Source organism: Bombina bombina, chromosome 2, assembly GCF_027579735.1.
Source record: "Bombina bombina isolate aBomBom1 chromosome 2, aBomBom1.pri, whole genome shotgun sequence".
In the NCBI taxonomy this organism is placed as follows: domain Eukaryota; kingdom Metazoa; phylum Chordata; class Amphibia; order Anura; family Bombinatoridae; genus Bombina; species Bombina bombina.
This window is the reverse complement of record NC_069500.1, coordinates 499,420,417-499,439,872: the sequence shown is the minus strand read 5'-3', so window position 1 is coordinate 499,439,872 and position 19,456 is coordinate 499,420,417. Positions and strand designations below refer to the sequence as shown.

At 37.8% G+C, this 19,456-nt stretch overlaps 1 protein-coding gene across 2 annotated transcripts in view; it reads left to right on the top strand.

Moving 5' to 3' along the window:
* Positions 1-5,077: 5,077 nt before the first annotated feature.
* The window catches only part of PLA2G4C (phospholipase A2 group IVC), a 153,981-nt gene continuing 139,602 nt past the window's right edge, over positions 5,078-19,456 (top strand). For both annotated transcript variants that reach the window (XM_053702236.1, XM_053702235.1), the window contains exons 1-2: positions 5,078-5,536; positions 7,094-7,134. In XM_053702236.1, coding sequence (XP_053558211.1) covers positions 5,522-5,536; positions 7,094-7,134 — 56 coding nt within the window. In that variant the 5' untranslated portion in view covers positions 5,078-5,521. The remainder of the gene's footprint in view (positions 5,537-7,093; positions 7,135-19,456) is intronic.

Below are 19,456 nucleotides of genomic sequence, written 5' to 3'. Positions count from 1 at the left end.
CTACCGCTCACTTTTTGAAAGACTTGTAATACCGGCGCTATGCAAGTCCCATTGGAAAAATAAGATATGCAATTGACGTAAGTGGATTTGCGGTATTTCCAAGTCTGGCCAAAAAAGTGAGCGGTACACCTGTACCTGCAGGACTCGTAATACCAGCGGGCGTTAAAAAGCAGCATTGGGACCGGCCAACGCTGCTTTTTAAGCCTAATGCAAGACTCGTAATCTAGACGAATGTATTTTGCCCCCCTGTTCCTGATTTCAAACTTCTTGTTCTTCCATGGGTGTGTAAAACATTTACTTTGGGTTAACCCTCTACCGGTAATGCATCCACTACACCAGAAGCACCACCTTTTGCAGTATTTAACCATGTTGTTGAAGTGTAACACTGCTTGCAGTTTGTGCACATCAATCAGTCTCTTAACGATCTCCCTCTCCTGAAGCCCACAATTGGAGTTTGTGTTCCCTCAAAGGGTAATGCAGGCTCTGAGGATAGAATCCACCAGTGATCTTTATTGGCTCTTGGAAAGCTTATTTATTTTTGGTGTAAATGTTGTAGATAAAACTAGTTGGTCAGCATTCTGTTTTTCCATCTTCTTTTCCAGTGCTTGTGATTGTGTCAGCTACATGCTGGTACAGTAGGACTCCTCCATCTGTGTCTTATTGTAGCCTCTGGCTTCAAACTAAACCTTCATCTCTCCTAACTGCTGCAAGTTTAGGTGGTCTTCATTGTTGTTACGCACAACTCTCTTAAATTGTGACTTAGGTAAAGCCTTTTTTAGGTTGTTGGATGACAGCTACCTCCAAAATAGAATTTCTGTCCGTCTCTTTATGGAACAAAGTGGTATTCAATGTGTCTCCAAACTTGTAAATCCAGAAATCCAGAAAATCAATGTGTTCCGGATGATAGGATAGTTTAAATTGTAGATGTTGATTTACCTTATTTAATTAATCAAACCACAGCTCCAATTCCAACTGGCTACCCCCCCCCCCAATAATGAATAAGTCATCAATTTATCTTCAAAACATAATTATCCTGGTGTCCCGGAACAGATTGGTCTGTCGTGTCTCAAACTGGGCCATGAACAGATTGGCATAGAATGGGGCCATATTGGACACCATCGATATGCCCGAAATCTGTAAATAAAAATAATTTTCAAATTTGAAATTGTTGTATTGCAAACAGTATTCCAACAACTGTAAGATGGTATCACAAGGAGAACCAACATAAGGGTACATTTGTATCCATGTTTCTATTGCTGCCATTCCCTCTTTCTGTGGGATGACATAGTCAGTACACTGTACGCAACAACAGCGAAAACCACCTAAAGTTGCAGCAGTTGGGAAAGATGATGGTTAAATTTGAAACCAGAGGCTACCATAAGACAGAGATGCAAGAAGATGGCCAAACAGAATGCTGACCGAATAGTTTTATCTACAACATTTGCACCAGAAATAATTAGCTTTCCAAGAGCCATTAAAGATCACTGGTGGATTCTAGCCTCAGACCCCACATTACCCTTTGAGGGAACACAAACTCCAATTGTGGGTTTCAGGAGAGGGAGATTGTTGAGAGACAGATTGATGCGCACAGACTGCAAGCAGTGTTACACTACAACAACATGGTAAGTGGGGTGCTTCCAGTTTAGTGGATGCAATACCTGTAGTGGGTTAACCCAAAGTAAATTTTTTACACACCCATGGAAGAACAAGAAATTTTACATCAGGCACAGGGTGACATGTACTACAAAATATATTTTGTACATGTTACACTGTCCATGTGGAATATTTTATATAGGGAAGACAGAGGATGACCTGCGAACACGGATGGCAAATACTAGATCTGCCATCCATGTGGTCCTAAAATAAGGTAGATCAGAACAGCCAGTAGGGAAGCAATACATGCAGAAAAAGCATAGTGTAGCTTATTTGCATTACATCATAATAGATCATGTTCCCCCACTGTTGCATGGAGGTTATAGGGGACATTTTACAGAAGGAGTCCAAGTTGATCTTTCTTTTGAACACCCTTAATCCTAGGGGGGCTCAATGTACATCTTTATTTAGAAAGAGTCAATGTATAAATGTTAAAAATGGGATTCATGAAATGTAATATTCTATAATTAACCAGTAGTTTAGTTAATGTTTAAATGTGCATATTGATAATTAATATACTACATCATATAATATGGACAGTGACCATAATAATTTATAATGTCTGACTAGTGAGTTTTGAATCACCATAGTACCAAGTGTCTTAGTTTTTAAAGAAATCACAGATCATTGTATTAGTGTGTGGACTATATACTGTATATATATATATATATATATATATATATATAAATATATATATATATGATACAAGATCTAGCATTGCGCTCTGCCTTACCCGTCTGCCACTTCCTGCTTCCTCTCCCCTACGGCGCAATGGAGCGTGTGATGACATCACTTGAGGACAAAAAGCTGTAGGTATCCAGACACTAGCGCTCCCTTCATCCAGCTGCAGATTGCCCAGCTGTCTATGTTACGAATGTCAGTTTGGTCTGATGAATTCTATCTGCTGATACACAGTGCTTTTACTTGGATTTTTCAATAACGTGTAAGTTTTATATTCACTTAGGATCCGGACTTTTCTTTGTATTATATATATATATATATATATATATATATATATATATATATATATATATATATATATATATATATATATATATATAATAGACAATAAGCCTGCCCCAAGGGCAGTTTTTTTTTTTTTTTAATTGAGGTTTGCAGGAAATTAAAATCCACCCAGGGCAGGGAATGTGTACCACTTTCTGCATACAGAAAAAAATTCACGAAATTATCAAAAATAAAAAAATTAAACTTAATCTAATGCCCCTATAAAAAATACCCCCCCCCCCAATAAAAGCACCCTCTAATCTAAAAATAGCTATTAAAATGGCCTTTTGTAGAGCATTGCCCTAAAATGAACAACTCTTTTACCTAAAAAACAACAAAGAACCCCCTAAAAGTAAACCCCTCCACCCACACAACCCCCCAAAATAAAAAAAACCTAAGTCTAAAAAAAACCTAAGCTACCCATTGCCCCTAAAGGGACATTTGTATGGACAATCAGCTCTTTTGCTGCCCATAAAAAAATCCCTAATCTAAAAAAAAAAACACCCCAAAAAAACAAAAACTAAGTCTAACCCCCAAAATAGGTACTTTCCATTCCTAAAGTCTAGCGGTGAAGGTCTTCTTCCAGATGGAAACATCTTCATCCAGCGCGGGGACATCTTCTTTCTTCATCCAGAGCGAATGCGGCGCAGAGCAGAGGTGACCACGGATCAGGACTGGCGATCGCTGAACAAGAACGGCGGCCGTGCAGATATTCCAGTGTGGAGGATCCTCTTCATGCAATTGCCACCGCACACTGAAGATTGAATGCAAGGTACCCCATTTAGGTACCTTGCATTCCTATTGGCTGACATTTTGAAATTAGCCAATAGGATGAGAGCTACTGAAATCCTATTGGCTGTTCAAATCAGCCGATAGGATTTCAGTAGCTCTCATCCTATTGGCTGATTAAAAAATTTCAGCCAATAGGAAAGCAAGGTACCCCAATATAAATGGGGTACCTTGCATTCAATCTTCAGTGTGCGGTGACGATCGCATGAAGAGGAACCTCCATGCCGGTCCTGCTCTGCGATAGCCGGTCCTGCTCTGCAGCCACCTCCGATTTGCGTTGCCTTCATTCCAGATGAAGATTGAAAATTTCCCCATGCTGGATGAAGATGTCGCCACCCTGGAAGAAGACCTTCACCACTAGACTTCAGGAACTGTGAGTACCTATTTTGGGGTTAGATTTAGGGGGGTTTTTTTAGATTAGAAATTTTGTATATTTTAATGGGCAGCAAAAGAGCTGATTGCCCTTTTAAGGGCTATGCCCATACAAATACCCCTTTAGGGGCAATGGGTATCGTATTTTTTTTTTTTTAGACCCAGTTTTTTTTATTTTGGGGGGTTGTGTGGGTGGGGGATTTACTTTTAGGGGGTATTTTTGTTAAAAAACCTTTTAGGTAAAAGAGCTGTTAATCTTGGGGCAATGCCCTACAAAATGCCCTTTTAAGGGCTATTGGTAGTTTAGTGTTAGATTAGGGGGTGTTTTTATATTGAGGTGGCTTTTTTATAGTGGTATTAGTTTAGGTTTAAAAAAAAATATTTTGGATAATTTCGTTTATTTATTTTTGTAATTTTAGATTTTTTTATTTTTTGTAATTTTAGTGTGTTTTTTTTTGTAATGTTAGATTTTTTATTTTTTTTATTTTTATATATTAGTTTTTTTATTTACTTTAATTTAATCTTTTAAGTTTGTTTTTTTATATATAATTGGGGTTAATATTTTGTGCGGTCGGTTAGGTGTTTTTTTGTTACTACTTTGTGCAGGCGTTTATGTTTTTTTTGTTATTATTTTGTGTGGGTGGTTAGTTTTTTTTGTTAATACTTTGTGCAGGAGGTTAGGTGTTTTTTTGGTAATATGTTGTGCGGGCGGTTAGTGTGTATATATATATAAATATATATAGTAATTTTCAACATAGGCTTGCACTCACTGGGTTTTCAAAAAAGTACTTATTTATTAGGTAACGTTTTGGAGTTCGCAGACCCCTTCCTCATGCACACACACTTTGTAGCCCTTTCCACACAAAGTCTATGGGGAGAAGAAGTTAAAAGGGTTGCGATATCCGAAGTCCAGATGTTAACGTGCATATGGTTTAGCTCACACGTAAACAATTTACTTTCAACTAGTAATTTGAGCGCTAACCTGCCCACGCTAAAGTTTACTTTTATCAGGATTTGCACGTGAGTGCCAAACATTTTTTTAGCACACAACTTGTAATCTGAGCCATTACTTGGTAAATACAATCCATCATTATGTTGTAGAAAGCATATATGTTGTTCTACTTTAGGTATCTCATTTAACTGCAGCATTTGTTAAAATAAAGCTGCACGGCTTTGTAGTTGTTTAAACAGCACACATTTCATTTCCTGAGGGCTGTGGAATGCTGGTACAGGCATGAGAAGGATTTCAGGGAGGGGAGTCACTTGGCAGCAATTCTATGTCACTCCACAGACTATGACTGAATATAAAAGTGATCTCAGTTTTGCTAATGATTGGATTGTGAAATATTGTCTTCTACTGAAGACTGTAAGCTAGCAGTAAACATATTCTCTGGGGGTGGTGAAATCAGTTTTAAGTTCTAGAAGGGAATTTATAGCACTTAATCTCTTTAATTACTATACTTAGCTGTGTCTGCTACAAAGGGCGAGGCAACATGATGAAATGCTGCAGGAGTTTTTTTTTCTATTCTGTATATATTATTTAAAGACCATCTGAAGGCCTGGGGTTAATCATACTGCATTCTTGTATTAATCCAGGCTGTGCATATTACGTTACAATTATTTAAATTAGATCTTTTTTTTTTTTTTTGCCTTTAGGGTTGATTCTCATTTATACTGACAGCTACAAGGTCAAGGCACTGGCATGGAGAACTCTGAGGTAAGCGGTTATTTATTTTGAATCTTGCATCATGTTTATGATTTTTCTCTTGGTAAATATAGTAGTAGTACAAATGAACAGCTTCTAATTATTATAACATACATTCTATGGTAAGTTAATACAGCAAATAATAATAATAATAATAATAATTAGTTTTATTAGTAGTTCTAGTATTACTACATATATTTAGTATTAATGATGCAGCTGTGACTATTATTATTATTAATAATAATAATAATAATAATAATAATAAATACATACCTAGATACATACATACATACATAGTGATAATAATAGGTATGATTTATAACACACCAAACTAGGGGCCAGATTACAAGCCGCGTGGCAAATCTAAATTTACCTTTAGCTAAAACACCACTAGCGATATGTTTTTTTTGTTATTCTCGGGATCCGCTAGTATTACAAGTTGAAAAAAATATATATTTTCGCTAGCGGTAGTCCGAAACCCGCAAACATCGCTAGCAGGGTTTTGGCATGCACGTGCATGAGTTTTCTCATAGAATTCAATGGAGAAAAAAAAATGTAAAAAAACACCCTACTCACAAAATCAACCAAAAAGGTGAAAAAAATAACCCTACCATAAGCATCTAGCCTAATAATAACCCCTAATCCGCTATCCCCCCACAATGCAAACACTAAACAAAATTACTAACCCCTAAACCGTAATCCCCCCACATCACAAAGTGCATACATAAACTATTTACCCCTAAACTGCCACCCCCCATTTCAAACTATCTAAATTAACTGTTAACCCCTAAACCGCCATCCACACTTCGCAAACTATCTAACCTGTTAACAAAGTTAGTTTGGATAGTTTTAATTTAATTTATTGGTATTTTAATTGGGGTTAAGTTAGGGGGTATTAGGTTAGGGGGTTAAGTCATTAGTTTATCATTGTGCATTGTGGGAGGATGGCAGTTTAGGTGTTAATAGTTTTTTCGATAGTTGCAATGTGGGGGTGGCGGTTTAGGGGTTAACAGTTTATTTAGATAGTTTGTGATGTGTGGGTGGCGGTTTAGGGGTTAACAGTATATTTAGATAGTTTGTTATGTGGGGAATGGCGGTTTAGGGGTTAATAGATTATTTAGTTTTGATGTGGGGGTGGCGGTTTAGGGGCTAACAGTTTACAGTATTTAGATAGATTGTCATATGGGGAATGGCGGTTTAGGGGTTAATAGTTTTTTTAGATAGTTTGTGATGTGGGGTGGCAGTTTAGAGGTTAATATTTTTATTTATTGTTTGCGATTTGGGGGATGGTGGTTTAGGGGTTAATAGTGTTATATGGGTGTAAGTGAACGTTTTAGTTTTAGAAAACACTTTACAAGAGCTCTTAGATTACGGTATGATTTGATGCGGAAAGGACTATTGCGCAATTGGGATTTCTTCCGACTTGTAATATCAGCGGAAGAAAAATGGATTGCAAAATCGTTGTTGCACTAGTCCATTGTGCATCACTTGTAATCTTGATCTAGGTTTTTTGTAAATGGAGATATTACTTATTCTTTTACACACTAAACTAATTGTTTATCCCCCTAGAATGAACATGAAAGCCAGAGTGAGAGGCCCTGCTCTTCTGCGTAAGTAGATCTTCCTATCATGTGAACCCTGGGCACTAGTACAGTAATTAAGAGGTCTTTTTACTTTTGGATGGTAAATGGACAGAAGCCAAGACAAATGCCAATACAGCCATAGGCCTCTAGTTATCAAGCCGTCAACCGCAAATACGCTGGAATTCAGCAGCGTATTTGTGGTGAGGCTGATTTGCTGTAGTTATCAAGCCCTACATACCGGAAAAAGTAGAATCTAGTGATGTAAGCTACGATCCGCTGGTCTCAGTCCGACACAGATCGATTCTTACGTCACTCCAGATGTGACAAACGCAAGTTTGGCACAATCTGACTACTTTTGCTTGTTATCAAAGAACTAGCAGGTACGCCCGGCACTTTTCTGGCCCAGCGTACCTGGTTTTCAATCCGCCGCCCTGGAGGTGGCGATCCCATAGGAATCAATGGGAGTTTGACAGCAGCGAGAGCTCATGTTCGCTGCAGCCCGATATCCCATTGATTCCTATGGGAACATCTGCACCTAACACCCTAACATGTACCCCGAGTCTAAACACCCCTAATCTGTCACCCCTACACCACCATCGCCTACATTATACTTATTAACCTCTAAACAGCCGCTCCCGGACCCTGCCACAACTAAATAAACTTACTAACTTATTAACCCCTATCCTGCCCCCCCCTACACTGCCGCCACTATATTAAATGAATTAACACCTAAACCTAAGTCTAACCCTAACCCTAACAACCCCCTAACTTAAATAGTATTTAAATAAATCTAAATAAAATTACTATTATTAACTAAATTATTCCTATTTAAAAATAAATACTTACCTATAAAATAACCCCTAAGATAGCTACAATATAACTAATAGTTATATTGTAGCTATTTTAGGATTTAATTTTATTTTACAGGCAACTTTGTATTTATTTTAATCAGGTACAATAGTTATTAAATAGTTATTAACTATTTAATAACTACCTAGCTAAAATACTTACAAAATTACCTGTAAAATAAATCCTAACCTAAGTTACAATTAAGCCTAACACTACACTATCATTAAATCATTAAATTAATTAAATAAATTAACTACAATTACCTAAAATTAAATTCAATTAAATAAACTAAACTATAGTACAAAAACCCCCCACTAAATTACATAAAATAAAAAAAGAATTACAAAAAAAGAGTTTAAACAAATTACACCTAATCTAAGCCCCCTAATAAAATAATAAAGCCCCCCAAAATAAAAAAATGCCCTACCCTATTCTAAACCCCGCCGCAACTAAATTAAATGTTTAACCCCTAAACCGCCGCTTCCGGACCCCGCCGCCACCTATATTAAACTTATTAACCCCTATCATGCCCCCCTATACCACCGCTAACTATATTAAACTTATTAACCCCTAAACCTAACCTAAATTTACAAGAGGTTTACACTAATTACACCTAATCTAAGCCCCCTAATAAAAAAAAAAAAAAAAAAAAATGCCCTACCCTATTCTAAATTACAAAGTAATCAGCTCTTTTACCAGCCCTTAAAAGGACTTTTTGCGGGGCATAGCCCCAAAGTAATCAGCTCTTTTACCTGTAAAAAAAAATACAACCCCCCAAAAAAAACCACCACCCACATACCCCTACTCTAACCCACCCAAACCCCCCTTAAAAAATCTTGACACTAACCCCCTGAAGATCACCCTACCTTGATCCGTCTTCACCCAGCTGGGCCGAATTCTTCCTCCAAGCGGGGCAAGAAGAGGTCCTCCATCCGGCCGAAGTCTTCCTCCAAGCGGGGCAGAAGAGGTCCTCCAAGCGGTGTCTTCTATCTTCATCCAACCACGGCTCCATCTTGCAGACCTCCGACGCGGAACATCCTGCTGGCCCTATGACTACCCGACGAATGAAGGTTCCTTTAAGGGACGTCATCCAAGATGGCATCCCTCGAAATCCGATTGGCTGATAGGATTCTATCAGCCAATCGGAATTAAGGTAGGAAAAATCTGATTGGCTGATTCAATCAGCCAATCGGATTGAAGTTCAATCCGATTGGCTGATCCAATCAGCCAATCGGATTGACCTTGCATTCTATTGATCTTCAATCCGATTTGCTAATTGACTTCTGCCGCTCCGGATGTCTTCTTCTGTCCCATCGGTGGCCGGCTGGCTGAAGACAACTGAAGGTAGGGTGATCTTTAGGGGGGTAATGTTAGTTTTTTTTTAAGGGGGGATTGGGTGGGTTTTAGAGTAGGGGTGTGTGGGTGGTGGGTTGTAATATTGGGGGGATTGTATTTTTTTTTTACAGGTAAAAGAGCTGATTACTTTGGGGCAATGCCCCACAAAAAGCCCTTTTAAGGGCTGGTAAAAGAGCTGATTACTTTGTAATTTAGTTTAGGGTAGGGCATTTTATTTTTTTGGGGGGCTTTTTTTATCTTATTAGGGGGCTTATATTAGGTGTAATTGGTTTAAACTTCTTGTAAATTTAGGTTAGGTTTAGGGGTTAATAAGTTTAATGTAGGTGGTGGCGGTGTAGTGGGGGGCAGGATAGAGGTTAATAAATGTAATGTAGGTGGCGGTGGGCTCCGGGTGCAGCGGTTTAGGGGTTAAACAATTTATTTAGTTGTGGCGAGTCCGGGATCCGCAGGATAGGGGTTAATATCTTTACTATAGGTGGCGGCGGTATAGGGGCAGCTGATTAGGGGTTAATAGGTATAATGTAGGTGGTGGCGGGGTACGGGAGCAGCGGTTTAGGGGTTTATATATTTATTATAGTTGCGTCAGGGTCCAGGAGCGGTGATTTAGGGGGTAATAACTTTATTTAGGTGCGGGGGGCTCCGGGAGCGGCGGTTTAGGGGTTAATATATTTATTATAGTTGCGGCGGGTCCAGGAGCGGTGGTTTAGGGGGTAATAACTTTATTTAGGTGCAGCGGTTTAGTGGGTAAAACAGTATAGTTTAGTGTGGGTGCTTAGTGACAGGCTAGCAAGAAAGCTGCGAAGAAGCTGATGAGCAGCGAGATCGATGACTGTCAGTTAACAACAGTCCGCTGCTCATCGCGCCGTACTTGGTGCGTGGCTTCTTGACAGCTTTCTTGATAACTTTGGCGAACGTATTCAGGTCAGAGGCAGCGATGGTAGGTGAGCTTAGGCGAGCGTATTGGGCCGGCGAATGCAGGAAAGTAGACGGCTTCATACATTCATACATAGAGGCCATAGGCTTCTTTACAACATCAACTTTAGGCTATAAGGGAAAGTGGAAACATTAAAGTTCTTTTCAGACATTGATAATACACTTTCTATCATTTACACTCTTACAGGGGCATGAAACCAAAAATTTTCTTTCATGATTCAGATAGCGTATACAATTTAAACAACTTTGAAATTTACTTCTATTGTCAAATTTGTTTCGTTCTCTTAGTATCCTGTGTTGATAGAGCAGCAATGCACTACTGGGAGCAAGCTGACTATATAATTTAAGCGAATGACAAGAGGCATGTATGTACAGCCACCAATCAGCAGCTAGCTTCCAGCAGTGATTTTCTGCTCCTGAGTGATTTGCTGCTCCTGAGAGTACTTAGGTATTGTTTGCAAAATAGATAGCAAGAGAACAAAACACATTATAAAATAGAAGTGAATTGAAAAGATTTTTAAAATTGCTGAATCATGAAAGAAAAATTCTGTGTTTCATATCCTTTTGATATTGACCTCAATATGCATACTATAGCCCTTTGATAAGTGAGCAACATTTCACCCCCGTACTGTTTTTTTTGTTTGTATTTATTTGATACATTTCATTTAAACATCAGCTGTGATACATTTTTCTTAAGTCATGCATGGAAATCAAATGACCTTGGCTACTTTTACATAGTAGCAGGTAAATAAAATATTTGTAAAAATAAATGCTTTACAAAATTGGGCTTTTGTTTCATAAAGATGGGAAATACTTAGTAGGTAGTAACTGTAATCTATTGTGTTTTACATTTAATTAAAGGAACAGTCTACACCAGAATTTGTATTGTTTTAAAAGATAGATAATCCCTTTATTACCCATTCCCCAGTTTTGCATAACCAACACAGTTATATTGATATACTTTTAACCTCTGTGATTATCTTGTATCTAAGCCTCTGCAAACTGCCCCTTTATTTCAGTTCTTTTGACAGACTTGCAGTTTAGCCAATCAGTGCCTGCTCCCAGATAACATCACGTGCAAGAGCCCAGTGTTATCTATAGGAAATACATGAACTAACAACCTCTAGTGGTGAAAAACAGTTAAAATGCGTTCTGAAAAGAGGTGGCCTTCAAGGTCAAGGTTAGCATATAAACCTCCTAGGTTAAGCTTTCAACTAAGAATACCAAGAGAAGAAAGCAAAATTGGTGATAAAAGTTAATTGGAAAATTGTTTAAAATGTCATGCTCTATCTGAATCATGAAAGTTTATTTTGGCCTAGACTGTCCTTTTAACTGTAGTTTTTAAAGAAAAAGTTTCTGCATTGATTACTCATAAATTGTGATTGGGGGGATATTTATCAAAGCCTCAACTATGCTGCATTCACCGGCACCAATACGCTCGCCTAACATTGTGGCTTTAACCTACCCTAACTATTATACTAAAATTACATTAAACTAGCAATTAAATTAACTTACATATTAAAAAACCCTAACCCTACTCAAATTATTTAAATCTACTATTAAAAATGACTAAATTACTAAAAAAATAAACGCTAAGTTACAAAAATAAAAAACACTAAATTAAAAAAACAACACAGTATCAAAAATAAAAACAATCAACAAAACTCCTTAATACTGAAATACCAGCACACATCAAACACGAATTGCACTCTGGAAGCAATTCATAGAGGAACACAAATATAATACAAAAAGGGATGTGGCGCTAGAAAGCTACGTATTTAAATAAATCACACAGTGTTAAGAGGAGTAAATATATCTTAAAAACACTGCAATAAAAACCATAAAGTAATTAATATTTACACTAATATTTAATGAGACAAAGTAATGATATATATACACATCAAACAATAAATAACAATTTTAAATACCACCGGTGGTTTGGATAATCACACTAAACATAATCTTAAATTGATTGCTCTAATACAATTGATCTAATAAAATTAATAAGAAGCTAGTATACTGTGAATACAGTTCAGTCCAATGGTCAATCGTTTTTAACGATACTTAGGAGATAAGCAGTCAATGAGTGGTTAAAAGCAGTCTGATGTTTGGCACTTTGTATAGTTAAAGGCAGCCAGTCAAAAGATGGTTATTTCCACTGAAGCAAAAATGTTCCCAAATGTAGTAATAAATACCTTTTTCTATGGGACTTTATATCCTGGGCAGACTCTCTTAGGTTCAAAGCTTTCAAAAGAGGCTTAGATACAAGACAGTGATCAGTCTATACATCTTGATAAAGGCCTACATACGGCTGAAACGCGTAGATGCAACACTGATTTCGATCTGTAAGACTTGGGGAAAATTATCATTATTACAGAGTGCTCTGTGTGAACAGATTTATAATTTCCTGCATTTGGATTGGCATCGGAGAAACCACCACACTGATTGGAGGATTAACCCATGTGACAAGTGCTACTACGTCACACGCCAAGAGTTCCCGACGGAGGAAATTCCTAGCTACGAGGAGGACGTGGACACCCGAGAATTAAGGTGATCTATACACATATCGTGACTCTGAACCTAAGATAGTCTGCCCAGGATATAAAGTCCCGTAGAAAAAGGTATTTATTACTACATTTGGGAACATTTTTGCTTCAGTGGAAATAACCATCTTTTGACTGGCTGCCTTTAATTATACAAAGTGCCAAACATCAGACTGCTTTTAACCACTCATTGACTGCTTATCTCCTAAGTATCATTAAAAACGATTGACCATTGGACTGAACTGTATTCACAGATACTAGCTTCTTATTAATTTTATTAGATCAATTGTATTAGAGCAATCAATTTAAGATTATTTTTAGTGTGATTATCCAAACCACCGGTGGTATTTAAAATTGTTATTTATTGTTTGATGTGTATATATATCATTACTTTGTCTCATTAAATATTAGTGTATATATTAATTACTTTATGGTTTTTATTGCAGTGTTTTTAAGATATATTTACTCCTCTTAACACTGTGTGATTTATTTAAATACCTAGCTTTCTAGCGCCACATCCCTTTTTGTATCAAAAATAAAAACGAATTACACCTAATCTAATAGCCCTATCAAAATAAAAAAGGCCCCCCAAAATAAAAAAAAACCTAGCCTACAATAAACTACCAATGGCCCTTAAAAGGGCCTTTTGGGGGGCATTGCCCCAAAGAAATCAGCTCTTTTACCTGTAAAAAAAAATACAAACACCCCCCAACAGTAAAACCCACCACCCAAGCAACCAACCCCCCCAAATAAAAAGCCTATCTAAAAAAACCTAAGCTCCCCATTGCCTTGAAAAGGGCTTTTATATGGGCTTTGCGCTTAAAATGGCATTTAGCTCTTTTACCTGCCCAGACCCTACTCTAAAAATAAAACCCACCCAAAAAACCCTTAAATAAACCTAACACTAACCCCGATGATCCACTTACAGTTTTTGATGTTCCGCTTGAAAAATCCATCCAGCCGGCAAGAAGTCTTCATCCAGGCGGCAAGAAGTCTTCATCCGGTTGGCCTCTTCCATCTTCATCCATCTGGCGAAGTCTTCATCCATGCAGCCTCTTCTATCTTCATCCATCCAGCGTGGAGCGGGCTCATCCTGAAGACATCCGGAGCGGAACTCCTCTTCAATACGGTCACCGCCGTAAACTGGAACTTTAATGCAAGTGACGTCATCCAAGATGGCGTCCCTTGCTTTCCTTTTGGCTGAAAGGTTCCAATCAGCTAATAGGATGAGAGGTCAATCCTATTGGCTGTTCCAATCAGCCAATAGGATTGAGCTTTCATCCTATTGGCTGATTGGAACAGCCAATATGATTTTAGCAGCTCTAATCCTGATTGGAATCTTTGAGCCAATAGGAATGCAAGGGACGCCATCTTGGATGACGTCACTTGCATTTAAGTTCCAGTTTACGGTGGCGACCGTATTGAAGAGGAGCTCCACGCCGTATGTCTTCAGGTAGGACAGCCTCTGCACCAGATGGATGAAGATAGAATAGACCGCATGGATGAAGACTTCCCCGGATGGATGAAGATGGAAGGACCTCCCGGATAAAGACTTCTTGCCGCCCAGATGAAGACTTCTTGCCGGCTGTATGGATTTAGGGGTTAATGTTTTTATTTAGTTGCGGCGGTGTCTGGGGGTGGTGGAATAGGGGTTAATAACTTTATTTAGTGGTGGCGGGTCCGGGAGCAGCGGGATAGGGGTTAATACATTTATTTAGTTGCAGCGGTGTTCGGGAGTGGCAGAATAGGGGTAAATTACTTTATTTAGTGGCGGCAGGGGTCCAGGAGCAGCAGGATATGGGTTAATACATTTTATTTAGGTTGCGGCGATGTCGGGCGGCAGATTAGGGATGTTTAGACTCTGGGTTTATGTTAGGGTGTTAGGTGTAAACGTTACTGGTTTTCTACTATTGAAATCAATTTGATATCTGTCAGCATCGAACATAAGCGTTCGCTGCTTTCAGACTCCCATTGATTCCTAGGGCATCCGCAGCCTCCAGGGTGGCGGATTGAAAACCAGGTATGCTGGGCCGGAAAAGCCACGAGCGTACCTGTTAGAAATTTAATAAATGGGAAAAGGGGTCAAATAGAGCTAAATGTGTATTCGGAACATCTGTAATAATGTAAGCCTCGATCTGTGTCGGATTGAGACCGGCGGATCGTATGTTACATCACAGATTTCAACTTTTGACGGTCTGTAGGCTTTGATAACAGGCTCGCCACAATTACGCTGCGGAATTCCAGCATATTTGTGGTTGACAGCTTGATAAATATCCTCCCTGATCTTCATCTACATTAAGTCACAATAATAGACACACACAATCTGACTAAACTAATAACACACACAGTTGTATCTTCACATTTTTATTGAAAACATTATGGGCCAGATTACAAGTGGGGCACTTAATAAATCTCTGGCTCAAGAGATAACTTCGCTAGAAGCACGGCTTTTAGCTCTCGCCGGGTTGCACTCATATTACGAATTGAAAGTAAACTGTTTTCGCTCTTGTGCTAAACCAACAAGCCGAAGTTAGAATATTGCGTGCGTGTACACCTATTCCCTCATAGAAGTCAATGGAGAAAAGAAGTGGAAAAAAGCTAACACCCCACTCTCACGCAAACCTGATTGCATATTTTCATGTGCGCTAACCTGGCATGAAAATATGAATATTTCACATTCCAATGTTCTTCACATACAAGAATATGTTCTATTTATTCCTACACTCATATTTCTACATATATCAGATGATTTTTTGGCACATTATATATATATATATATATATATATATATATATAAATTTAAATTTAACTGTATATACATTATTATTTATAGGTATAGATATACACTGTACAGATATATATATATATATATATATATATATATATATATATATATATATATGAATATCTATTTAGAAATATATAGAACATATTCTGCTATGTGCAGAACATTAAAATGTGAAATATTTACAGTAAATACATAGTTAAAACCTTTTTTAAAAATAAATATTTCATAAATATGTTTTTTCATGTTTTCAATTACTTAACTGCAAAGGGCTTCAATGCACTTGTGTATATATCTATATATTTATATGTATATATGTATTTATGTGTGTATATGTGTTTATATGTCTGTAAACACATAAATAACATATAAATACATAAATACATATGCACACACACATATATGTATATATGTGTGTGTATATATAGTATATATATATATATATATATACAGTATAAATATATATATATATATATATATATATATATACATGCATATACATCTTTAGACATGTATATCTATGTATGCCTATCTTAAAGCCCTTTGCCTGCCTTTTTTCCCTAACACCTAGGATCTCATATCTTTGAGCCATTTTAACTTTTGTGTGCAATATTTTTTTGAATATAGATACTAAGGGGCATATTTATCATGCTCCGTATGGAGCTTGATGCCCCGTGTTTTTGGCAAGCCTTCAAGCTCGCGAAAACGCAAGTTGTTAAGCAGCGGTCTAAAGACTGCTGCTCTATAACCTGTCCACCTGCTCTGAGGCGGCGGACAGACACCGCCAAAAATTAACCCAATCGAATACGATCGGGTTGATTGACACCCCCTGCTAGCGGCCGCAAATCTGTAGGGGGTAGCATTGCAGCAGCAGTTCTTGTGAACTGCTGGTGCAATGATAAATGCTGAGAGCTTATGCTGTCGGCATTTATGGATCTGCAGCGGACATGATCCGCAATATCAGATCATGTCCACTCGCACAATGATAATTCGGCCCCTAAAAGTGTAACAATACTTTGTAATGTATTTTTGATGTGTTTTGTGCAAGTTTTATGTTTCGGGAAAGAGGTAACCAGAGCTCTAAAGTAGCAGTAATCATTCTAGCATAAATCTCCACTGTGCTGAATCAATCACTTTACTTTTAACTTGTAATACCAGTAGTAAGCCGATGAGCGCAAACCCTTGTGATAAACCCCTTATCGCTCGGTCAAAAACGTTTGCGCTCCACTCATAATCTGGCTCTAAGCAATCATTCACAGTGTAGGCTGGAGAAAATAAGTGAACCCTTGAATTTAATAACTTGTAAATCCTCCTTAAGTAGCCACAACCTTCACCAAAATGTCCCTGTAGCTGCTTATAAGACTTGCACATTGCTGGATAATTTTTGGACCATTCCTCCCTACAAACTGTTTCAGTTCATCAATATTTCTTGGTTATCGTGATTGCACCACTCTCTCTTCAAATCATGCTACAGCACAGCATCTCAATAGGTTTAAAGGGACATTATACAATAGATTTTTTTACATAAATGTTTTGTAGATGATCCATTTAAATAGCCTATACATCTTTTATTTTTTTAAGTATAGTTTTGCTTATTTTAAAATAACATTGCACTGATTTTCAGACTCCTAACCAAGCCCCAAAGTTTTAGAAGAATACTGATGTATTCCTACTCCAGCTGCTCCTGTTTGTGTAAAGAGTATTTTCATATGCAGAGGAAGAGGGAGGGTGGTGTCTGCTCTTTTTGCTATAGTACCACTTTCAGTGGGTGTTCCAGATAACCTTTCGACAGAGCTAAACTGGGAGCTTCTAAGTAAGTTTTTAAACGGTTTTATACTGGATTTTAAGATCAGTATCTGTGCATATTATTCTTTAAAGTAGTGTCTATTTCATTCAGTTAAATGAAACTTGGTATGTAATGTCCCTTTAAAGTCAGGATTCTGACTTGATCATTCCAAAACACAAATCTACTTTTCTCTTGTTAAGTGTATCCAGTCCACGGATCATCCATTACTTATGGGATATTAACTCCTCCCCAACAGGAAGTGCAAGAGGATTCACCCAGCAGAGCTGCTATATAGCTCCTCCCCTAACTGCCATTACCAGTCATTCTCTTGCACCCAACGAATAGATAGGATGTGTGAGAGGACTGTGGTGATTATACTTAGTTTCATACCTTCAATCAAAAGTTTGTTATTTTATAATAGCACCGGAGTGTGTTATTCCTTCTCTGGTAGAATTTGAAGAAGAATCTACCTGAGTTTTTCTATGATTTTAGCCGGAGTAGTTAAGATCATATTGCTGTTTCTCGGCCATCTGAGGAGAGGTAAACTTCAGATCAGGGGACAGCGGGCAGATTAATCTGCAAAGAGGTATGTAGCAGCTTATTATTTTCTGACAATGGAATTGATGAGAAAATTCTGCCATACCGATATAATGTAAACTCAGCCTTAAATGCAGTAGCAGCAACTGGTATCAGGCTGTCATGTATGTATATTTTACACTTCAGTATTCTGGGGAATGGCACTTCACTGGAATTATACTGTATGCATAAAACTTTAGCCTAATTTGCAGGGACTAGCAACAGGCTTTTTAATAACACTCAATTTATTAATGTTAAACGTTTTTTGCTGGCATGTAAAATCGTTTAATTTTCTGAGGTACTGGGTGAAAAAATGTTTTGGGCACTATTTTTTTCCACTTGGCAGTCGTTTTATTTAATTTATGACAGTTTACTGATCTCTCTCACTGTTATGTGTGAGGGGGAGGGACCTTTTTTGGTGCTTTTGCTACGCATCAAAAAATTCAGTCAGAAGTTTATTGTCTTCCCTGCATGATCCGGTTCATCTCTACAGAACTCAGGGGTCTTCAAAACTTGTTTTGAGGGAGGTAATCACTCAGAGCAGAGCTGTGAGATTGTAGTTGACTGTGATAAAAAAAAAACGTTTATTTCTGTATTTTTTTTTTTTTTTCTGCTATCAGGGTTAGTTATCCTTTGCTAATGGGAGCAATCCTTTGCTAAAATTGTGTTTTTTACAAAGATTTGATGCTATAACTTTTCAGTTTATTAATTTTCAACTGTCATAACTTTTTCTGTGCTTCTTATAGGCACAGTACGTTTTCATATTATAGTAAATTACTTGAAAAGTATTTCCAAGTTGCTAGTTTATTTGCTAGTGTGTTAAACATGTCTGATTCAGAGGAAGATATCTGTGCTATATGTGCTAAAGCCAAAGTGGAGCCCAATAGAAATTTATGTACTAACTGTATTGATGCTACTTTAAATAAAAGTCAATCTGTACAAATTGAACATATTTCACCAAACAACGAGGGGAGAGTTATGCCGACTAACTCGCCTCACGTGTCAGTACCTGCATCTCCCGCTCGGGAGGTGCGTGATATTGTAGCGCCGAGTACATTTGGGCGGCCATTACAAATCACATTACAGGATATGGCTACTGTTATGACTGAAGTTTTGGCTAAATTACCAGAACTAAGAGGTAAGCGTGATCGCTCTGGGGTGAGAACAGAGTGCGCTGATAATATTAGGGCCATGTCAGACACTGCGTCACAATTTGCAGAACATGAGGACGGAGAGCTTCATTCTGCGGGTGACGGTTCTGATCCAAACAAACTGGATTCAGATATTTCAAATTTTAAATTTAAGCTGGAAAACCTCCGTGTATTACTAGGGGAGGTGTTAGCGGCTCTGAATGATTGTAACACAGTTGCAATACCAGAGAAAATGTGTAGGTTGGATAAATATTTTGCGGTACCGGCGAGTACTGACGTTTTTCCTATACCTAAGAGACTTACTGAAATTGTTACTAAGGAGTGGGATAGACCCGGTGTGCCGTTCTCACCCCCTCCGATATTTAGAAAG